Raw genomic sequence first — 21937 nt, forward strand, 5'->3', positions numbered from 1 at the left:
ATGAAGACACGGTGAAACAAACAGAAAAAGAGAGAGGCGATCCTGGTACACGGAGAAAGAAGAGATCGCCTCTCTGTTTCTGACAAAACGCCTCTCTACCCACAAACAACGCCTCTGATGGGTTCTATTCTTTCTCTGATTTTTTTTTTTAGGTAAATTAGATCTGTTATATGCATTCAATTTTTTCAATTTGGTTCTAGATTTGGATTCAAAAATTAGGGCTAAGGAAATCAGGTTCTAATATGTGACTATTCTTTTTTAATTTTTTGGGAAATAGATTTTTTTCAGTTCGTTTATTTTGGAATTAAATCATTCAATTTCAAAAATTAATCGGTTAAAATACTATCACACAGAGATAGAAATAGGGAGAGAGAGGCGATGAGGCTTAGGACACGGAGAAAGAAACAGAGAAAGAGGCAGAGTTCAGTTTCCCACCACCGTCCGCTCCCTTTCCAGATTTTGACCACCAGATTGCCAGAATTGACATTGACAACGGTACATTTTTTTCTCAATTTTGTAGGTTTGGGTATAAAGTTTAGATTTGATTCCTTTTTGTTATGGGTTTTTGGATTCTCTATCAAAATGTTTGTTTTCTCAATTTTAGATATTTGCTTTTGTTTTGTTTTTTTAGATTACAGATATCACTAAAAATATTGATTTTAGTTTGGGTACTTCTGTTTCTAATCTTAATGAAATCTTTGGGATTAAATAAGTATAGAGTTGAATGTTGCATTGATATTTATTTTAGGTTTTTTTGCCGTATACCCATAACCAGTAAATTTTTTTTTTTTTTTTTTTTTTTTTTTTTTTTTTTTTTTTTTTAAGATCTGGGGATTGAATATGATTCAGATTTGAATTTTTTGGTTGGATTGCTTTACCCTCGCCAGACTTAGACCACCGGAACCACAATCACAAAGAGAAACAGTTCTTAAGGCGCACATCGGAATGAGAGAGACTAAAAGTTTTAAGGAAAAAAATCAGCTCTAATTCTTATTTTTAAGATTTGTATATTCCTTTTTTTTGTTAATCCTATTGTTCTCTTCTTTCTTTCTTCTTATTCTCTGAATTCTATTTGGTTTTTCTTTTCTTTCTTCTTAATTTTTTTTTTTTTTTTGTTTGCAACCGTTCTATGGCAATTTCTGTTGAAAGGAAAAACCTCAGTTGCTATAAAAAACTGTTTCAGTATCAAACAAGAAAAAATTGGGGCTTTTAAAATAATGACGTAGAGATTTGAGATTTTAAAGTAGAGAAAGAAAAATCAAAATCTTCACACACAGTCAGATTGCCAAAATCGTTACCTGTAAAGTTTTGTTTTTAATTCTTAAAATCTTTGAAATACTTTGGTTTGATAGGGGCACATTTGCATTAGACGAAATTTTTGAAGAACGAAGTGGATTTTAATCAGAAAGTGTTGAAGCCCAACTGAAGATTTTTGGCAAGTTTGAAGAGAAGCTAGTAAGCACCACAGTTTTGAAATTTTCTAATTTGCATTTTTTTAATAGAATAATTTGCATAAGTTCATGATTTGTTTTTAGCATGGCTCTTCATTAAAATTTATCCATATACTGTTGAAAGCAACAATGTGTGCTAATTAAAAAGTAGATTTGGGAGTTTTGTCATTTGATGAGTTGCCTTGAATGTGTTTGATTATAGTTGTCAATCGGACTCGCATTAGAGTTGTGATTGAGATTTATACTACTTTGATTCAAAAGAACAAAAAACAATATTGAACTTCTTCTTTTCTTCATTTGCAATGGTTGAAAAGCACTTAGCATCAAAAAAGGATTAAAGGTAACATCCTAACAAACCTGCAAGATAGCCTGAAGGGGATATTCTGTGTAGTTGAGGGAAATTAGTAGCTAGAAAGTGGATGGATTTGGAGACTACTACCTCCATCTTGGCTCATTAGATATGTATTGAGTACCTACTTTACAATGAGCATAAAGCATGACATTAATGACCGGGAAAATCTCGGAAAGTTTGATGCCAAGAGTGACGAAGGGATATTCCTAGGATACTCCACAAATAGCCGAGTGTATAGAGTGTACAACAAGCGCACAAAGACGGTCATGGAGTAAATAAATGTGGTCATAAATGACACAATTTCTGGAAAGGACATTGATGATGATGGCAAGGGGATCAATCTTGAGAAGAATGAGGATGATGATAATGTGTCTCTAGGTGATGATGTTGAGAAAGAATCACCAGAAAAGGAGTTTACACCCCTTATCTCAAGAAGAGAGACTAGATCAACAGAAGGATCTACAAGCCCACTCACACCTCCAGAAGTCCAACCTCCAATCTCTCGTGATGAGGAGTCATCCACTTCCAAGAGACCATTGTCAAGGGTAATTCTCAATCACCCACCAAGCAACATCATTGGTGATGTAAGTGAAGGACTTCGTTTGAGAAGAGGACCAAAGTATAGTGTGAATCATGTGATGTATAGTTGCTATCTTGCTCAATTCGAACCCAAAAAGGTAAAGGAGGCTCTAAAAATTGAGAATTAGGTAGAGTCCATTTACCAAAAGCTGCATTAGTTTGTTAGAAATGATGTGTGGGAGTTGGTTCCAAGGCCTAAAGACACACATGCGATTGGCACAAAGTGGATCTTTAATAACAAGACTAATGAGGATGGTGAAGTTGTCCACAACAAGTTGAGATTGGTGGCCCAAGGCTATACTCAACTTGAAGGTATAGATTTTGATGAATCATTTGCTTCGGTAGTGAGGCTAGAGTCAATCCGAATTCTTCTCTCCATAGCATGTAGTATGGATTTCAAGCTATACCAAATGGAAGTGAAAAGTGCCTTCCTGAATGAGGAAGTATTTGTTAAGCAACCAAAGGGGTTTCAAGACCTGCATTTTCTAGATAATGTGCTAAGGTTGAAGAAAGCATTGTATGGGCTGAAGCAAGCACCGAGAGCTTGGTATGATCGCCTCACCACATACCTATTGGATCGTGGATTCAAGAGAGGCCAAGCCAATTGAACGTTGTTTGTCAAAAGGGATGAGAAGTCTCTACTTGTTGCTTAGGTATTTGTGGATGATATTGTGTTTGGATCCACAATTGATACACTAGCTCATGACTTTTCAAAGGAAATTGAAAGGGAATTTGAGATGAGCATGGTGGGGGAGTTAAACTACTTTCTAGGGCTTCAAGTGAAACAAAGGAAGGATAGAATATTTATCTCCCAAGAGAAATATGCCAAAAATCTTGTCAAAAGATTTAGCCTAGATTCCAAGAAGCACACTTCTACTCCCATGAGCTCCTCGACAAAATTGAGCCTAGATGCAGCCGGTGTCAACGTAGACCCAACACTCTATCGAAGCATGATTGGTAGTCTTCTTTATCTTACTGCAAGTAGGCCAAACATTGCATTTAGTGTCGAGGTTTGTGCAAGGTTTTAGGTAGCTCCTAAAGAGTCTCATTTGACAGTAGTCAAGCGTATTATTCGCTATATCAATGGAACATCTGATTATGGGATTTGGTACTCCAAAGATTCAAATAACTGCTTGGCTGGATACTCAGATGCTGATTGGGCTGGGTGCATTGATGATAGGAAAAGCACTTCCAGGGGCTGTTTTTATCTTAAGAATAACTTGGTTTCTTGGATGAGCAAGAAGCAGAATTCAGTCTCTCTTTCAACAGCTGAAGCTGAATATATAGCAAGACACTATGTGTGTGTTTTGTGATAACACGAGTGCCATAAATTTGTCAAAAAATCTAGTCCAACATTAGAAATCAAAGCACATTGAGATCCGGTATCACTTCATTTGGGACTTGGTGGAGGACAAGATTGTGTGTCTAGAGTTCATCAACACCGACAACCAAAAGGCAGACATTTTCACTAAAGCTCTCAATGGCTCGAGGTTTGAATCATTGCGTAAGACCATTGTTATCGGTATCATCCCTTGAACTCTATCCTCCTTATGACCTCATTGTGTTCAGTTCTACACATTTGTTGTTTAGGTCTTACATGTTGTGTTTGTTTGCTTTTGCTCTAAATGTTTTTACATTACTGGCTTTGATCATTTTTTGTTGTGTCAAAAATCCAAAAACACATAAAAAGTAGAAAATCAAAAAGTTTGATCAACTCTGTTGAGTTTTGTCTCAAAGCATGTTTTGCCTTGTACCTTTGTACTAATGGCCTTGTGCATCTACGAGCGTAGCTTGTTCCCTATGCACTTATTATCATTGTGGGAGATCTCTTGACATCTATGTGATTGTTGTAAATAGATCTTCAAACTTGTCATGAATGGTTAGTGAATGGTTTTGTTGATCTTGAGACATGCATAAACTTGTGCCTATATATCTTCCCACTCATTTATTTTATTGTTTTTGCTTAAAAGAGCTTACCAAATGTAAATCTCCAAATGAAAAGAGATATTGAGCTGCAAAAGCCTATCGCATATGCTAGTATTTGACAAGGAAAAAGGGAAAGTGACTATTTTGAAAAATGTATGATGCCCAAAAAGCCAAAAGCTTGCTCATCAATTGAAATATCAAAAATTTCAGGCATCGATCTCACAATGAGATGTTTTGATTCAAAAAGGTCAAATGATATGTTGTATATAGAGCCAAATGAAAAGCTTCAAAGTTATGTTATCAAGTTTTGTGGGAGGTCATATATGCATATTTCTATAATTGAGATGGGTCACATTATCTAGTGCTACTTGTGTATGTCTTGGTTGAATTGATCATTGAAACTTCACATTAGACTAAGGACTATCTCATTGTTGATATCCACACACATCACACAAGCCTATGATCAATGAATGCCATATTCATTTGTGTGATTGTACTTGCTTAAATATGTTTTCACATGCTCAGTCTTTGCTGATCAAACACTAAAAAGATTTTTGAGTGTTTTAGTTGTTTTAGGAAAGTATTTTTTTCTTTTACAAAAAGTGTCAAAAACTTCAAAAACTGTGTTGCCCTGTTCTGGCGACTTCGCTAGTTGGTCCAGTTGCATGCCCTAGTCGCAAGCCCATATAAAGATTTTTCATGGCTCACTGGCGGGTCAATGTCCAGTCGTGAAAAATACTTAGTATATTTTTCAAATTTTGGATTTTTAATGTTACTTAGTATATTTTTCAAATTTTGGATTTTTAATGTTTCTTGCGACTTAGAGAGGCGACTTGTTCGCGAGTGGAGGTTCTAGTCGCGAGGGTACACAGAGATTTTCACAGCTTACCTCATGACTTTCTCGCGAGTAGAACTTCCAATCATGAAAAACACTTAGAAAATTTTTCAAAATTTTTGTTTTGAGTGTTCTGGTGACTGGCCCTGGCGACTTGTTCGCGACTTAACCCAGTTGCGAAAATCGCATGTTTTGCGAAAATTGTTCAGTTTTTAAAACATTTAGGTTTTTCCCTCGATCTTTTTTGACTATTCATTGTCTTCCTCGTTTGAACCTCTTTCAAAATCACTGTGTTCACACACAAATTCTCCATATTCTCTCTCCCTCTTCACCAATCTTCAAGAAAAGGTATGGGTTCTACTTCCTTCTTAATATGTTTGACATATCTTGTCCTATACCTCTTGGATTGTGTGTTTTGTGGTTTTATTGTGTATCTGATACTTGAATATGGGTATTTGATTTCTAATGAAATTGGTGTGTGTGTTTTGGTGGTTTTGTAGTGATTCTTTCTGCTTTGCTTGTATAATGTGTTATTTGTGACACACACACACTCATTGTCATGATTGTGACCTAATTCCCATGAATTTAGGGTTTTATTTCAGTTTTCTGATTTAGGACTAACCCAGTGCTAATAAAGCTTGTTGTCTTGTGTGGTTCTTCTTGCACCTTTGTGTACATTGATGCAGTGTGACAATGTCTCCCTTTAAGAGAGCAGTTGTGAAAGGGGAGAACAGTAAAGGCAAAGAACATGTCATTGATGTTGATGATCCATCTCCTAGGCCAAAGAGGACCCGATCACCATCTGGAGTATATGATCCTCACAAATTTAGATCCTATGCTGCACTTAAGACCCATGAAAATTATTTCAGAGACGCCACACCACTAGTTGAACGGGCTGTTGACCAACCATCTCTTTGTGAAACCAACATTCCCATATGGTTTGCCACCAAAGATTGGAACTTTCTTCTCTCTGACCTTGATGTTGCATACGTGAACATGGTGAGAGAATTTTATGCTAATGCCATTGTTGAAGGAGATGAGCTCAAATGCTGGGTTAGAGGAAAGAGTTTCTCCGTGTCTCCTGTTTATTTGGCAGATATCCTACACATGCTTGCTACAACATCGGTATATGATGATTTAAATCCAAACGAGGATTTACTTCGGGAATCCCTTGGACGAAACTTGGAATTCTCCCAAATTGGGAAATCAATCAATGTTTCTTCCCTATCTCCTAAACTGAGGGTGCTTTACCATAATCATGTTCCACAATCTATATCCTCTTTCTAGCATCGGATATATGAATCTAGGGAGAGCCTTGTTCCTTCATGATTTGATTTTGGATGAAAAGATCGACATCTGTGCTCATATCTTTCATCTTTTGTGCAAAACGGTTCTATGAACTGATTCAAGGGCATGCATTCCTTTTTGCTGCCTCATTTCAAGGATTTTGAAGCTCAAAGGTATTCATCCATTTGACAATGAGTCTCCTTACCCGAAGCAAAGTCCAATCAACATTCGCACACTCAATGCTAGCATTGGTTATAGTCAGAAGGGAATCAAGACAAAAAGTTCAGCACCTCCTACTGGTTCACATTTTGCCTCGTCCATCGATGATGAGAGATTGGATAAAATTTGGTATCCATCCAAGACATTAGCACCAAGATGTCCGGGCTTGCTATTCTCCTGCACCATCACCACATCTGTTGTGATACAAAGTTCACTTCTCTCCAAACCCAATTGGACCAAATCCAAAGGAAGCTAGAAGAATCTAAGGACTAGCTATTCCATGACAAAAAGGGGGAGATTATGATGATAGGGGGAGTATTGATGCTGAGAAAAAGCTACCTTTGTCTAATGCTGTGTTTATTTGTTATCACATGTGAAAGTTCAAATATGTGTATAAACACCTTTGAACGTTTAGACCCCCAATTTACAAATTAACCAATTCAAACTTTATGTCAAACAACTAGTGTGCGGAAAATAAACATAAGCTATAAACAGAATTGGAAATCAATCTAAGCCAATTATAAATCACATCCACAGCAAAAAATAAAAGGCAAAGATAAAGGGAAGAGAGATGCAAACACAAGGACAACACACGATGTGTTATCGAAGAAGAAACCGAAGCCCTCAGCGTAAAACCTCTCCGCCGCCCTCCAAGCGGTCAATAATCCACTAGAAAATGTAGTTGGGATACATGAACAGCAATAGACCCTCCAAGCCTAATCTACCCGATATACCTAAGCCCTCCAAGCTTCTTGCTCCAACGAGGTTGCGCCGAACCTTTTTCTTTTCTAACTTACCAGATTCCGCTACTAGACCATAGCATCCGCCATCCTTGGCATTTTCCAATGCTTCCCAAAGCTCCAAAAACACTCAACACTCTAAATGGGTGTGGGTAGTGTTTGGATAGAAATCTCCTTTCAATAGGTATGACAATGAGAGAGGGAATGAGAAGAGACTACAAAGATTTCTCTCTAAGAATGAGTAGCTCTCTCTAATTGGGTGGGTGTTTTGAAGAAACCTCTCTTAGGGTTTTTCTTTCTGAATGGCCACCCATATTTTGTGGGAATGAGGGGTATTTATACTGGTGTGAGAATGGAATACGAAGAGTCAGTTTTTCCAAAAATAGGATTGGCTGGCGACTTGACCTCGCGACTTAACTGAGTCGCGAGTTCAAGCCGCGAGCTAGCTAAATGACCAGTTTGGATTTTTGTCCTGTAGTGCTCCAGCTGACATAACTGTTCAGCTCCCCTGCATGCTCTGCGCGTGTGCAACTTTTGGCGGCTTGCAAGCCGCGAGCTTCCCACGAGATCCAACCACGAGTCCCTGCTTCACTGCACAGTCTTGAGCATTTCTTCACACTCTCTCACACACTACCCTTACATGATTCCCACCTAAATACAGGGTTTCTAAGTGCTGTATTACAAGCAAATTTGTCACAAAATAAAGCCAACACATGGTTGATTAAATTCAACCTTACAACATGACTTAGTTTTACTTTGTACTTTGGGATTTGTGCCCATGTTGCTTTTGGGGTTTGTTTCCATGCAATTTGTAGGCTTTAATGGTTTGTACCATGCTTACGCAACAGCCTTTATGTTTTGTACCTATTGCTTCATAGCCTGGTACTTTTAGTTAAATGTTATGCATTTTCCTTAAGTACTCAAACTTTTGTGCCCTAGTAGGATCTTGTTCTTAGATGCATATACTTCATGTATTGTGCATTGGTTGAATGTTGGACATGCAAGTGATTTGCATTGAGCTTATTAGCTTGTATGTCTGGATGTTCATTTCATATGTGAATGAGCATTGTGATCACTATTTTATAGTGATTGCTTATATGGTCAAGCCATGGTTTATTGCTTTATTCCATTTTGCTTGATCACATTGTGCTTGTTTCATTTGCATTACAAGTTTTCTGCATACAATGATCAAGTTATGTTGTTGTGTTTCAGGATATACTTGTTCTTATGATTCAAGAGCTTCACAGATTCTAGAGTTAGGTCTGAGTGAGTTTTGTTCAACTATTCCCAACTCACATGTTAAGTCTAGAGTTTGTTTTAGGGTTTTATCACGGAATAGCCAAAGGGAGATATTGTAAGGTTGAATTTAGTCAACCATCTTGTTGGCTTTATTCCATGCCAAATTTGCTTGTAATTTAGCAATTAGTAACCCTGTATTTAGGTGGGAATCATGTAAGGGTAGTGTGTGAGAGAGTGTGAAGATATGCTCAAGATTATGCGGTGAAGCAGGGACTCGCGACTGGAACTCGTGGGTGGCTCGCAGCTGGCAAGCTGCCAAAAGTTGTACACATGCCAAGCATGTGGAGAAGTTGAAGTCTTATGCTAGCTGGAGCACTACAAAACAAAAAATCCAGACTGGCCGTTCAATTACCTCGTGGCTAGAACTCACGGCTCAGTTAAGTCGTGAGGCTAAGCCACTAGCCAGCTCTGTTTTGGAAAAACTGACTCTTCACATTCCTTTCTCACTCCAGTATAAATTCCCCTTATAACCATGAAACGTAGAGAGCTTCCAGAGAGAATATTGAGAGAGAAACCCTAGAGAAAAACAAGATCGACTCATTTACAATCTTCACATAGAGACTTTTCAAATTCCTCTACTCTCTTCCTCTCCATTGTTACATCCTTGAGAGGTACATTACCAAAACCTTTTCTCACCATACCCATATCTGTGAGAAGGCTATTTGGTGCTTTAGGAAGCAATTAAGAAGGGACCAATTTGATATTGGTTAATGCTATTGGCTATAGTGGAATTCGATAAGCTAAAAAAGAAATAGGTTCGGCGCAACCTCGTTGGAGTAGGAGCTTGGAGAGCTTAGGTACACTAGGTAGATTAGGTTTGGAAGGTCTTCTGCTATTCATGTATCCCAACTACATTCTTTAGTGGATTATTTACCGCTTGGAGGGTGGCGGAGAGCTTTTACACCGAGAGTTTCGGTTTCCTCTTCGATAACACATCGTTGTGTTGTCCTTGAGTTTGCATCTCTTTTTTCTTAATTTTTGCCATTTAATTTCTACTGTGGATGTGATTTTATTTGGTCTAGATTGTTTATCAATTCTGTTATGTGCTTATGTTCATATTTCGCACATCAATTGTTTGATAATAAGCTTGAATTGGTAATTTGTTAATTGGGGGTCTAAACGTTCACAGTGTTTTATACGCTATTTGAACATTCAAAACTAAATAGAATTGAGTTTGTGCGTAGCAACCAAACCAACACTGTTTTACTTTATTCCAATCTGAAGTATAATTTATGTTCAACTTATTCTACTAGTCATTGCTGTTTGTTGGGTGCAAAAAGAAGGAAGGGTCATGTGGCTTGAAGTCAAGATGTTAATGCCAAATTATTTCTTGTAGAAACTGTCTTCCTTTGATATTGATTGTTTTGGTTGTTTGTAGATAAAATATGCTGATATTTGTCAATCTTCACAACTTAGCTTTTGTATCCACTCAAAGCATAAGCCTTCCTCAATCCTGAGTAAATGAAAACAAACCTGAACATGTCAAACTATCCATGATTAATTTATTTTGTCAATTTCAGATCATGTGCTAGCCAAAATTGTCATATTGAGGTTGTAAATCCAAAAAATAAGTTATCCAAAACAGTGCCATTTGAAAACTATGTGATCTATGAGATGTATCAATTAACTACCTGTTGCCTACAGTTTGATTTTCCTGACTATTTTGACCATTGGCAAATTTCAAAGTAGACACTAGTACTCAACAATATTCACCAAGGCTACACTTTTAAGTTCTTCATAAGTCGACCATTGACCACTTTGTATTAGCCCTATCTTTTTCCAATGGCTTCATTACTTCCTCATTTCCATTGCCAATTGTTTATCCTTGTTATTAGTTATCACCCTCTTGGTTCCTACAATAGCTCAAGTCAACAATAACATAAGTGTGGGTTCAACTCTATTTGCCACTGACAATAACTCCATATGGACTTCACCATCTGTCTATTTTGCATTTGGTTTCCACTGGCTTCCAGGTGAACAAGATCAGTTCCTACTTGCTATCTGGTTCCTTAAGATACCAGATGAAACTATAGTTTGGTTTACAAAGAGACATAATCAAAAGTTGACCAGACAGCTTGTACTCAAAGCTCCAAGTAGATTGGAGTGGTGGAGGTCCAACAATAGTGAGAATTGTGAAGTATCAAATGGGGCTACGCTAGACACTAGGAATTTTGTGATAAAAAGCACAAACTAAAGCATCATATGGGTTAGCTTCAACGAACCAACCAATACAATCTTACCAACCCAAGTCTTAGATTCTGGGAGCAACCTATTCTCTAACATGTCCAAAGAAAGATACAAGGGGGGAAATTTCATCTCCATTTCACTAGCATAGAGCAGACCTCCTACAATCTGATACTTAATCAAATAGATGTTGACACCAAATATCCTTATGGAGTTTATTATAGTCATCAGGATGTTTCTAAGCTAATCTTGGACAAGTCAGGCTACCTTCAAGTCTTGAACTCATAGGGAAATATATCTAACCTTACATCAGAGGGTGCGGTCTTCAAGACTGACTCTTACTATAGGGCAAAACTTGATTTTGATGGAGTTTTCAAATTCTATGCTCACCCAAGACTGAAGTTGGTCTCTCATCTTCCACCTTGACATTGAGAAGTATCAGCCCTGTAAGGTTGAATTTAATCAACCATTCTACTGGCTTTATTCCATGCCAATTTGCTTGTAATTCAAAACTTAGAAACCCTATATTTAGGTGGGAATCATGTAAGGGTAGTGTGTGAGAGAGTGTGAAGAAAAGCTCAAGGTTATGCACTGAAGCAAGGACTTGCGACTAGATCTCGCGAGTGGCTCGCGACTGGCAAGTCGCCAAGTGATGCACACAAGTGAAGCATGCAGAGAAGCTGAACAGTCACGCCAGCTAGAGCACTATAGGACAAAATGTCCACCCTAGCCATTCGGTTAGCTCGCAGCTTGAACTCACGACTCAGTCAAGTCGTGAGGCCAAGTCGTCAGCCAGCTCTGTTTTGAAAAAACTGACTCTTCGCATTCCAAACACACACTAGTATAAATACCCCTTATACCCATGAAATGTAGAGAGCTTCCAGAGAGAATTTTAAGAGAGAAACCCTACAGAAAAACAAGATTGACTCATCCACAATCTTTACATAGTGACTCTTCAAATTCCTCAACTCTCACCCTCTCCATTGTTACATCCTTGAGAGCTCTATTAGCCAAAACCTTTTCTCACTATACCTATATCTGTGAGAAGGCTATTTGGTGCTTGGGAAGCAGTTAAGAATGGACCAATTGATATTTTTGATGCTATGGGCTATAGTGGAATCTGGTAAGCTAAAAAAGACAAAGGTTCGGCATAACCTCATTGGAGCAAGAAGCTTGGAGGGCTTAGGTACATTAGGTAGATTAGGCTTGGAGGGTCTTCTGCTGTTCATATATCCCAACTTCATTCTTTAGTGGATTATTGACCGCTTGGAGGGCGGCGGAGAGGTTTTACACCAAGGATTTCGGTTTCCTCTTCGATAACACATTACTGTGTTGTCTTTGTGTTTGCATCTCTCTTCCCTTAATCTTTGTCATTTAATTTCTACTGTGATTGTGATTTTATTTGGTTTAGATTGTTTTATCAATTCTGTTTTAGCTTATGTTCATGTTCCGCACATATATTGTTTGATAATAAGCTTGAATTGATAATTTGTAGATTAGGGGTCTAAACGTTCAAGGTTTTTTATACACTATTTGAACTTTTAAGTGCCAAGCTCATTCTTGGGCATACTGTACTGCTACAAATTCCTTGGTACTCTCTTATACTTTGTACTACACTGCGCCACTTGTGTAGTTGTATTGTACTACTAGTACTCTTGAATTGATTGATTTCTCTATATATAGGCTCCCTCTATATAGTACTATTCATTAAGCAATGTACTTATTCTCAGTTTCTACCTATACAATCCTCCAATTTCTTAAAGACTACACTTGGGCTTGGTTGCTTAATTGTTATCAATTTGCTAGTTTAAGTGCTTGAAGACAAAGACATTGTACTATAAAATGATGCTTGACAGGGAGTTTCATATGAAAAGGGAAAAAACTAATGTTAGGCTGTATATTTCAGCAAATAAGACGCACAAAGATAGCTTAAAGGTTGCAACAAAACAACCCTTTTCAATAGAGAAAGAAGCTCTAATTTTCTGTAGCAAAACAAGGACTCCAGACCTAATTTATAGTCATTCACTGTTTGAGCAAGTACTCATTTTCAGCCTTACAAGTGAACCACTTCATAATCATACGACTAATTCTTTAGTTAACAAAACCAAAGACAAGTTTAGTGAACAGGGTCAAAACACATTAACCATAACAAGGGACATGATATTCAGCTCTGAATGGCTTTTTATGTTTCCATTGCTTAGATTGACCGCAATGGATTTTCATTTTTATTCCCCTGCAGATAGAGGGTGGCATAATGATATGATTTTACATTTTCACTAGGCTTGTCTTACCATGGCACAATATTTTTTATTTTCTGATACCATAGTTCCAAAAGTACAAAACAAAATGTTGGTGAAAAAAAAGACAACCAAAGAGCTTTATTTGTTTTTCCAGCTATTCATATAATACTTTGAAGCACTATTTGCTATTGCTAACAGTTCAGCTGAAATGAGTTTGTCCAACCTACACATTTGTCATTTGCTTCTTTAACAATTGAAAGTCCAGCACAACTGCCTCCATGCCCATGGACCAGCTTTGCTGCTTGTGAGTGCATAGCCCTACATTGAATAGCAAGGCAGGCTGCACTTAACAAAGTCAAAGTCCTGAACAGACCAAGCTAGAACCACGCCACTTCCTTCTCTTAATTTGGACGTTGAAAAATCATATTAAAAAAATTGAGATGACAATCACTATTTGTCCCGTTTGTCACTTGTTTTGAAGAATAGACGTTTATGGATACTTAAAGAGGTTGAAATCAATATCATAATTAAGTTTGTGCATTATGACCAGGCCACCGGATTCTGATTCAAAGTAGAGTTTATTCTTTTCTAAAAGCTTCACTCTATTATTGCAAACAATATAAGTATGACCACTGTTTCTAATACAAAGGAGAAGGGATATGGTTCTAATACAAGATAGGTGAGAAATTTGATTATAAATTCAAAGATTAAGAAATGCTAGGAAAACGCAATCACACTGCTTTATTTCAATAAAGGCAATACATTAATTGAGTACTTCAACTATGCCCATAGAAACGTAGATTGAATTTTATTATCAAAGAAGCAAAAATAAAAATTGACACAGATTACAAATGCATACAGCTCCAAGGTCGGCTTATTATTATTATTTTTTTTCCATCAATTCTTCTCCCATGATTGAATCCACAAACCACTTATAGCCTGACTCTTTCCAAAAATCAGAGGTCCAAAAGAAAAACAGGAATAATCGACCAATCTGGGGCTAGGAGTGAACAAAAGTAACAAAGCCAGAGGAAGTGGGTGTTGATTTCGAAGAAATTAATGTACCCATCTGGAATGAGGAGAACAATTACTGAGTATGAGAACCCAAATGTCCCTGCTTTTTGTGCTGCTGTTGTATTGCACTGTCTGATCATTGGTACCAGGATAAAAGTTGTACCAACATACAATAATAGGCCGTAAAAATCACAGGCACACTTAGCATATCTGGAATATCGCATATGGCCAGAAGTGAATAAAGATAGCTATAGCAGAGGGTGATACTGAGTCCGAAGAACAGAAGCTTAATGCACCCATTTAGAATGAGGAGAATTATTAATAAGTTTGAGAGCGCAAATGTCAAAGAATTAAAAATGATGAACACTATAAAAAGGGTATTTTTCGAACCAATGGCTGTCCCTGCTAAGTGTTCACACACTAGTGTGGCACTGGACTCAGTCAGATCAATGGTTACAGGATAATTACTACTCCCTATTGTTGTTAGATTGAAGGGAGTCAGATAATTGCTTCCATTAGAATGCTTATTATATTCAGTGAGGTTGATGCACTCACCATTATCTTGCCAAAGTCCACCAGGAGGGCTGAGTACCGCTTGATAACTGACTGTTACAAGCAGTACTGCAACCACCAGAAACATATTGCGACTTCCGTCTGTTAATTTCCATACTTCACGTTTAATTTTTGTATTCAAACGGATCACAACATTAGGCATTGACAGCAAATTCATTGGATGCCATCTAAATTTAGCACGGCATAGCATAACCCTAATCTCTCTGTTGTCTTCTTGTGTCTGTCCTTGCAAGATGTCCCATGCTGTTTTACCCTCCATATTTATATGGTTTAACATTGACAAAACTGGAACCGCAAGCAAGTGTCTCACCGCCTGCGTAATGTAAATCAGTCAAGTCTCGTCATTGGTCCATTCTAAATCCAAATGCATAAGTTTCTTCTTCTTTTTTATATATAAATATATATATATATATATATATATAATTATAATTATAATTATAATTAAGAAGAAGAAAATAATGATCATTATAGGAAATTTATCTGACAGTTTTTTTTTTATAAACAAATTTATTGAATTATCTAATTAAATTAGGTGTATTTTTGATAATTTAGATAGTGATAACTAACTTTCAGAAACCTATTAATATATAGAGATAATGTATTAAGTATAATTGCAAAGCCACCGAATCATTAAAAGATAAGATAATTTTTTTGAATAATGCTAGAGATATAAATTATTTTACAAAAAATTTTACAAACAGCTGATGCAGTGTATGATTATTGATAATTGAAAATGTGATATTAATGGTGAACCTAAATGAAAACCAATAAGAAGTTGATTACATCAACATTTTATAAGAATGTTGTAAAATAGTTTGTGGCTGTAATATTACTTAATTTTTTTACTATATATTATGTGGGTTACAGACCTGTAAGTAAACCAAGGGAAGCCGTTACTCCCTAAAATTTTAAACATATTTAAATAGTATATTTAAGTATAAAATATTTTGAATGTTGAAAAAGAAAAAAAAAAAATTTACTTGAACCAAAAATGAGTTTTGGTTCAAAAAATGAAATAGTCATCTAAACTATTCTGGTTGGTTATTTTGTGTTTTTCTATTTCCCTTTATTCATACTCTCTCCATCCCACTTTTTTTATTCTATTTGAAAAGTCAAAATTTTTAAGAAAACATCATTTATTGTTTTGTTTACTTTTTAAAAATGTTTAAGTTTCCAAAACTACCCTTAAAAAAATTTATCAAAAAATTGAATTAGTAAATTAATAGGGGTATAATAGGAATATTAGTAAATTAATGACTTTTATTTTTAGAAACAAAACAATATTTTAGGACATCTCAAAATGGAATAGAGGACAAAAAAAAGTGGGACAAATGAAGTATTTTATTAATATTTAGTAGATGTTAATGGAGAGAGCTTGCCTGGGTTTTCTTTTCTGATACTGCAATATGCAACACAGTATTGCCTTCATTGTCCCTCCAGCCCAGGACTTTTCTTTCATTAAATTGATCATTTTCTGAACAATTTATTGCAAGCCATTCCACAATGAGTTTAAAAGCCTTGAGCTTGTCATATTTGAGGGCAATATGCAAAGCCGTCTTGTTTTCCACTGTCACATCTGTAATAGAATCAGGACAGACTTCTAGAAATAATTCCAATAGAGCAAGGTCCTCAAAGCTTTCTACCATGTAATGCAAAGGAGTGAGACACTCCCTTCCTTTGACACGAACAAGGTCCCCATCAATTTGTAAAAGCTTACGCACTAACACTTTATGCTTATTTCTTAAAGCGAGGTGAATAGGGCTAAACCCATTTTGATTTAGTTTCCTTGCAAATGAGGGCTTTAAACTCATCATCTCCAGGGCAAATCGGATGTTCCCATAAGATGCAGCAATGTGTAAAGGAGTATTAAAAAATGGTAGCTCATCAATGTGCTCCAAAAGTTTTTCATCCTCTCCAATTAAGTTGTAAAATTCATCAATATTATTATCACTAGAAAGAGATGAACCCGATGAAGCTCCAGCACTAAGTAGCATAAGCTTGATCTCTCTGTTGTCTACTTGTGTTTGTTCTTGTGAGATGTCCCATGCTGTGTTGTCTACTTGTGTTTGTCCTTGTGAGATGTCCCATGCTGTTTTACGCTTTGAATTTGTACTGTTTACATCGACAAATTGGAAACCCCAAGCAAGTAAGTGACTCACAACCTGCATAATGTAAATTACTTAAGTCTCGTCCTTTGTCCGTTCTTAATCCAAGTGCATAATCTTCTTCTTCTTTTATAATCTTTTAACTAAAATTATAATTAAAGAAGTAAAAAAAAAGAATGATCATTATGTATTACATACAATTGCAAATTGAGCCACTGAATCATTAAAAAATTATGATAATATTTTTATTTATTGCCAGTGATGGAACTCTACGTACTCCCTAACATTTTAAACATTTTAAAATAGTATATTTAGATATAAAAGATTTTAAATTTTGAAAAAAAAAAATTAATTACTTGGGCCCAAAAAATGAGTCTTGGTTCAAAAAAAATTCAAAATATAAAATGGTCATCTAGACTATTCAGTAGTTATTATTATTATTATTATTATTATTCATATTTTGCTAATGCTAAGTAGATGTTAATGGAGAGACAGAAAGCTTACCTGGTTAAGATTTTTTGATACTGCAATGTGCAATACAGTATTGCCTTCATCATCCTTCTGGTCCAGAACTTCTTTTACATTTGATAAAGAATTTTTCAAGAAATTTCTTCCGAGCCATCCCACCAAGAATTTGAAAGCCTTGAGTTGTTCTTTTTTTAAGGCAATATGTAGAGCCGTCTCTTTTCGCCCCGTCACATCTCTAATAGAATCAGGACAGACTAATAGAAATTTTTCCAATAGATCAATGTGTTGATCACCTATTGCTACAACATAATGCAAAAGAGTGATAAGCTCATTTCCAAAGACACGAAAAAGATTTGGTGCGTGGTCAATGTTATCCAAAAGATTTTCTTCTTCTTCAATTAATTGGTACATGGCATTAATATCTCCCCTTTCAGCAGCCTGCTTCATCCTCTCATCCATTTTAGAGAAGGGTGTTATATTAAGGCAGGGTTTTTCTTGGTCTGAACTTGTTGATGCGTGCCTTGAATTAGAGTGCTGCATACGACAAAGCCAATATTACCCCCTCATCCTAATTAGTTTCGAAGATCTCCAGCAAGTCACCTAATTAAAACATCAGAATGTTTTATATTCTTATTCCTACGTGGTTTTGGCTGCTTTGGAATATTATTTCTATTTGATTTAGACTTTGCTTCATGGCAAGCCAGCTTTAGAGTAGCATATATTTTAGGTTACCATTTATTATTTCTCTATATCATGGTATATTCTTTCTTATTTGTGAGAGAGACGCTTCCACTACTTCAAATCCTTTATTGCCTTTATCTAAAAAAAATTCTTTATTGCCGTTGTTATTATCGAATTATCCGCACAAAAATAAGTAAAAAGCAAAAGACTTCCATAAGTGTGGAATGATCTCGATCCCAAAAGAAACTTATGAATGATTTTTTTTTTTTTTAAATTAAAAAAAATGGGTTCTTTTGAGTAGAAGTGTCATTCTTTCAACTTCTTTTGTAAATGTCATGTTGACTTCTTGGTGAATATGTTATATAACGATTTAAAATTTATTACCGAAAAGGAAATAAAAGCTCAATTGGAAAGCTCGGATATGACTACAATTAAATATTTTCAATTTAAAAATCATTGTAGAATAACATTTATTTCTACATCTAAGTAGTCTGTACCAGAAAGGAATTCTATCCTTCAATGGTGTCATCTTTTAGATGTCTAAAATAGTCTAATAAACAAATAAAACACTTTCATTCCTTGAAATTTGAAGAAATTAACACATTTCAACTTTTGTTTATATTAGTAATAAAATATTCCAAATTTATATAAAAAAACTTTTTACAAAAGTTTAACCAAGATTAGTAAAAATATATTGGAGTAATTGATAATTTTAGAATAAAAAAGAAAAATGTATCAAGCACCAAAAGACTTGATAGACAAATCTATCAACAACCCTTTGAAAAAAAAAATCATAATTAATATTTTAAAATACATCTTAATTAAAAATTTTAAAAATGGATTTTAATACTGATTTTTAAAAATGGATTTTAATACTGAAACTGAGGATACTTTTGGAAACCTGCCATTAAGTAAAGGACAAGTTAGTACACAATATTGTTAATATTAATTTAACAAAGCTTGGTCAAACGGATATCAAGGGTGGGGGGGGGGGGGATTTTTTTTCTGGGTCAAGTTTGTGGTAAAGTGTCATCCTCCTAAACATCAAGGGAGAGAAATGTAATTATCATTAAAAAAATTGGACAAAATTTCAAGATTTAGAGTAATTTTTTTAAACCCACTAAACATACGCACTTGCACAGATCAACTTAAAGAGGCTAATATACCCATGAATGAAATTTTATTAGACCTCAAAATGAGGCAATATGCATGCTGAATGTATAAGTGATGCTATGGAAAATCATACTCCTATATACCTCAAAATGAAAATTTATTACACACTCAAACTGCTATGGAAAATTTTATGCTCAATCAACCCAACCCTAACTGCTAGAATTCACACCCATTAAGAGGAAAAAGCAAAAACAACAAATAAATAAAAAAAAACAGATGAAAAATCCAACATGAGTCTTACCTCAGGTGTTTGTAATTCGCTCCCTTCTTCTTCTTCTTCTTCTTCTTCTTCTTTTCAGTTTGTACACCGGCTGCGCTATTCTCACTGATTTATACAATCCATGCGCTCTCTTTCCTCTAATTTTTTTTTTTTTTTTTTTTTTTAATTTTGACTTCGTGATTCTCATTCATGGGGCCGACCACTCTTCTCTGTCTCTCCTTAAATCGTAGCAAACCTTTTCTCTACTCCTTTTATTTTTTTTAAATAACCTTAAATAACCTTATCTTTTCACACTTTTTCTTTTAAAATCCCAGGCTACTATTTAATTATTGTACATGAGTACGTTTGGATTGGGCTGATTTCCACCGCGTCTGCATCGGTAGATTTCCCTCTTTTTTTTTTTTTGTTTTTCGTGTTTTTTAGACTTGCAGTTACTGTTTATACACTGTTCAATGAACAGTAGCCGCGAAGTTTGACTTTTCTAACTTTTTTTCAGTCAATCAGTGCACATCATGTACTGTTTACGGACCCACAAATTTCACTTTTCAGCAATTTTTTCATTAAAAATGGGTCTCACGGTACTATTTACACATTTAAAAATTATTTTTCTACAGTGTTTTTCAGTTTTCAGTTTTCAACTATATCTAAACGGACCCCATTAGTACGTTTGGATTGGGCTGATTTCCACCGTGTCTGCGTCCGTGTTTTTCCTTTTTTTTTTTTTTTTCACATGTTTTTGAGACTTGCGGCTACTGTTCATACACTGTTCAATGAACAATAGCTGCAAAGTTTGACTTTTCTAACTTTTTTTCAGCTAATCAGTGCACATCGTGTACTGTTTTTCGGACCCACAAACTTCACTTTTCAAAAACTTTTTCATTAAAAATGGGTCCCACAGTACTATTTACACATTTAAAAATTATTTTGCTATAGTATTTTTCAGTTTTCATTTTCAGTTTTCAGCTATATCCAAACAGACCCCATATCCCAAGTTACTATTTACTAATAGAAAATCCAAGCCCATCTACACCTGCTTTGTAAAAAGTTCAAAGCTTTTTGATTATAGTGAGATTTTGGAAGGGCATATGTTTGTATGAACTACTGATTTTTTATTTTATTATTTTTTTAATTTTAGCCTTCATATCTAGAGTTACTAGATGAACTTAAATTGTGCAAAAAACAAAAACAAAAAAAGATGGATGTCTCATCAATTTTTCTTTGATTTTTATAGCATTCTTGTTTTCCTACCCTTCTATTCTTTTTTTTCTTTTTTTCTTTTTTTCACACTATCAATAACCAAATAATATATATAAACTATTACAAATTTTACTAAAAAAATGCTTAAAAACTTACATGACAAATTTTTTAATTTGTTATGTTTAATTACACATTTAATTTATGTTTCAAAAGGGTTCATATTCTTTAAGATATTTCATTTTACTTTTTATACATCTATGTTAGTATAAAGATATACAGTTAATTTTTTTTTCTTTTTTTAATGTGTTTTCTTCGTTGTGGCAAATAGAGTTAATGTTGAACTTTTTATTTTATTTTATTTATGTCATTGGAAAAGTTTATATAGTTAAGTTCTATGATTCATCACAATAATTGGATAAGATGATAGGCTATTTGAAAATTCTTCATGTTTGAAGCGTGGATTATGAAATAACCAAGGTAATTCTTGCATTACAAAGAAATTTGTTTGTGCTTTTGTTTTGTGTAATGCGTATTTCATTGTTTTTTACATTAATTATTTAATTTTTTTATTATAGGAATTATTTAAAAATTTTATTTGTATCTTTCATTGCTGAATTTTCTAGAAGGATTTGCTCCAACTGGTTTAGCGGTTTGGGGCTGTATAAACCCATTATGCTTCGTGCCAAGAACCAAGTTATTATTTTAGCTGTAATTTCTTTCTCTTTTTAAACGAAATATTTTAGAACATTTTAGTGTTTCTAATTTCTATGCATGTTGGTGGATATAGCTATGGAAATTGGAATATTGTTATATATATATATTATATAAATATCAATATAAAATAAGATTTACTAAAAAAAATATATATATATATATATATAAAATAAGAAATAACCATCATATTAATATTTTTGCATATAATTATTTTTTATCAAGGCATATATCACATGGGCATAATACTAATATATATCGTAAAACAAAAAAATTTTAAAATTTTTGGTTATACCAAGTGGATATGTTACCTCAAAATTATTTTTGGATATGATACCTAATTACTACATGTTTTGATTTAATTTATACTTTTACTGCTATTTTATTTGTTTTTATCAATTTTTTTTCTTAATACTTTCATCTACGAACAAGATTTATTTTATTTTTATTTTTAACACACAAATTTTATTTTAGTAAACTCCAAAAATTTCGGATAACCCAGATTTATATTTTTCACTTTATTCATTTTTTTATTTTTATAGGAATGTTATCTTTTTCTTTTTCTTTTTTAAAAAGAAATGTGAATGTTATCATTATATTAGTGAGCTATGCAACATACTTAAAAATTTGGCCTTCTAACCAAAAAAAAAAAAAAAACTATGAAGTTGTTGGCAAAAGGTAAA

The 21937-nt window shown here is 34.7% G+C and overlaps 1 protein-coding gene across 1 annotated transcript; it reads right to left on the reverse strand.

The window, feature by feature from the left end:
- Positions 1-13913: 13913 nt before the first annotated feature.
- On the reverse strand, positions 13914-19416 carry LOC115988091 (ankyrin-3-like). The gene is made up of 4 exons (XM_031111727.1): positions 19368-19416; positions 17309-17806; positions 16079-16861; positions 13914-15012 (listed from the first exon to the last, which is right to left on the reverse strand). The coding sequence occupies exons 2-4, from the start codon at positions 17729-17731 to the stop codon at positions 14263-14265; spliced, it is 1956 nt and encodes a 651-aa protein (XP_030967587.1). The 5' UTR covers positions 17732-17806; positions 19368-19416; the 3' UTR covers positions 13914-14262.
- Positions 19417-21937: the final 2521 nt, after the last annotated feature.

This window comes from Quercus lobata, chromosome 4 (assembly GCF_001633185.2).
Source record: "Quercus lobata isolate SW786 chromosome 4, ValleyOak3.0 Primary Assembly, whole genome shotgun sequence".
In the NCBI taxonomy this organism is placed as follows: domain Eukaryota; kingdom Viridiplantae; phylum Streptophyta; class Magnoliopsida; order Fagales; family Fagaceae; genus Quercus; species Quercus lobata.

What these genes read in the sequence shown, in the direction of transcription:
- LOC115988091 (XM_031111727.1), bottom strand. Translation starts at nt 17,731, where the DNA reads ATGGATGAGAGGATGAAGCAGGCTGCTGAAAGGGGAGATATTAATGCC. An exon ending in TATCAAAAAATCTTAACCAG is followed by an intron (nt 16,862 to 17,308) that starts GTAAGCTTTCTG and finishes TACATTATGCAG; the next exon opens with GTTGTGAGTCACTTACTTGC. An exon ending in TATCAGAAAAGAAAACCCAG is followed by an intron (nt 15,013 to 16,078) that starts GCAAGCTCTCTC and finishes TACATTACGCAG; the next exon opens with GCGGTGAGACACTTGCTTGC.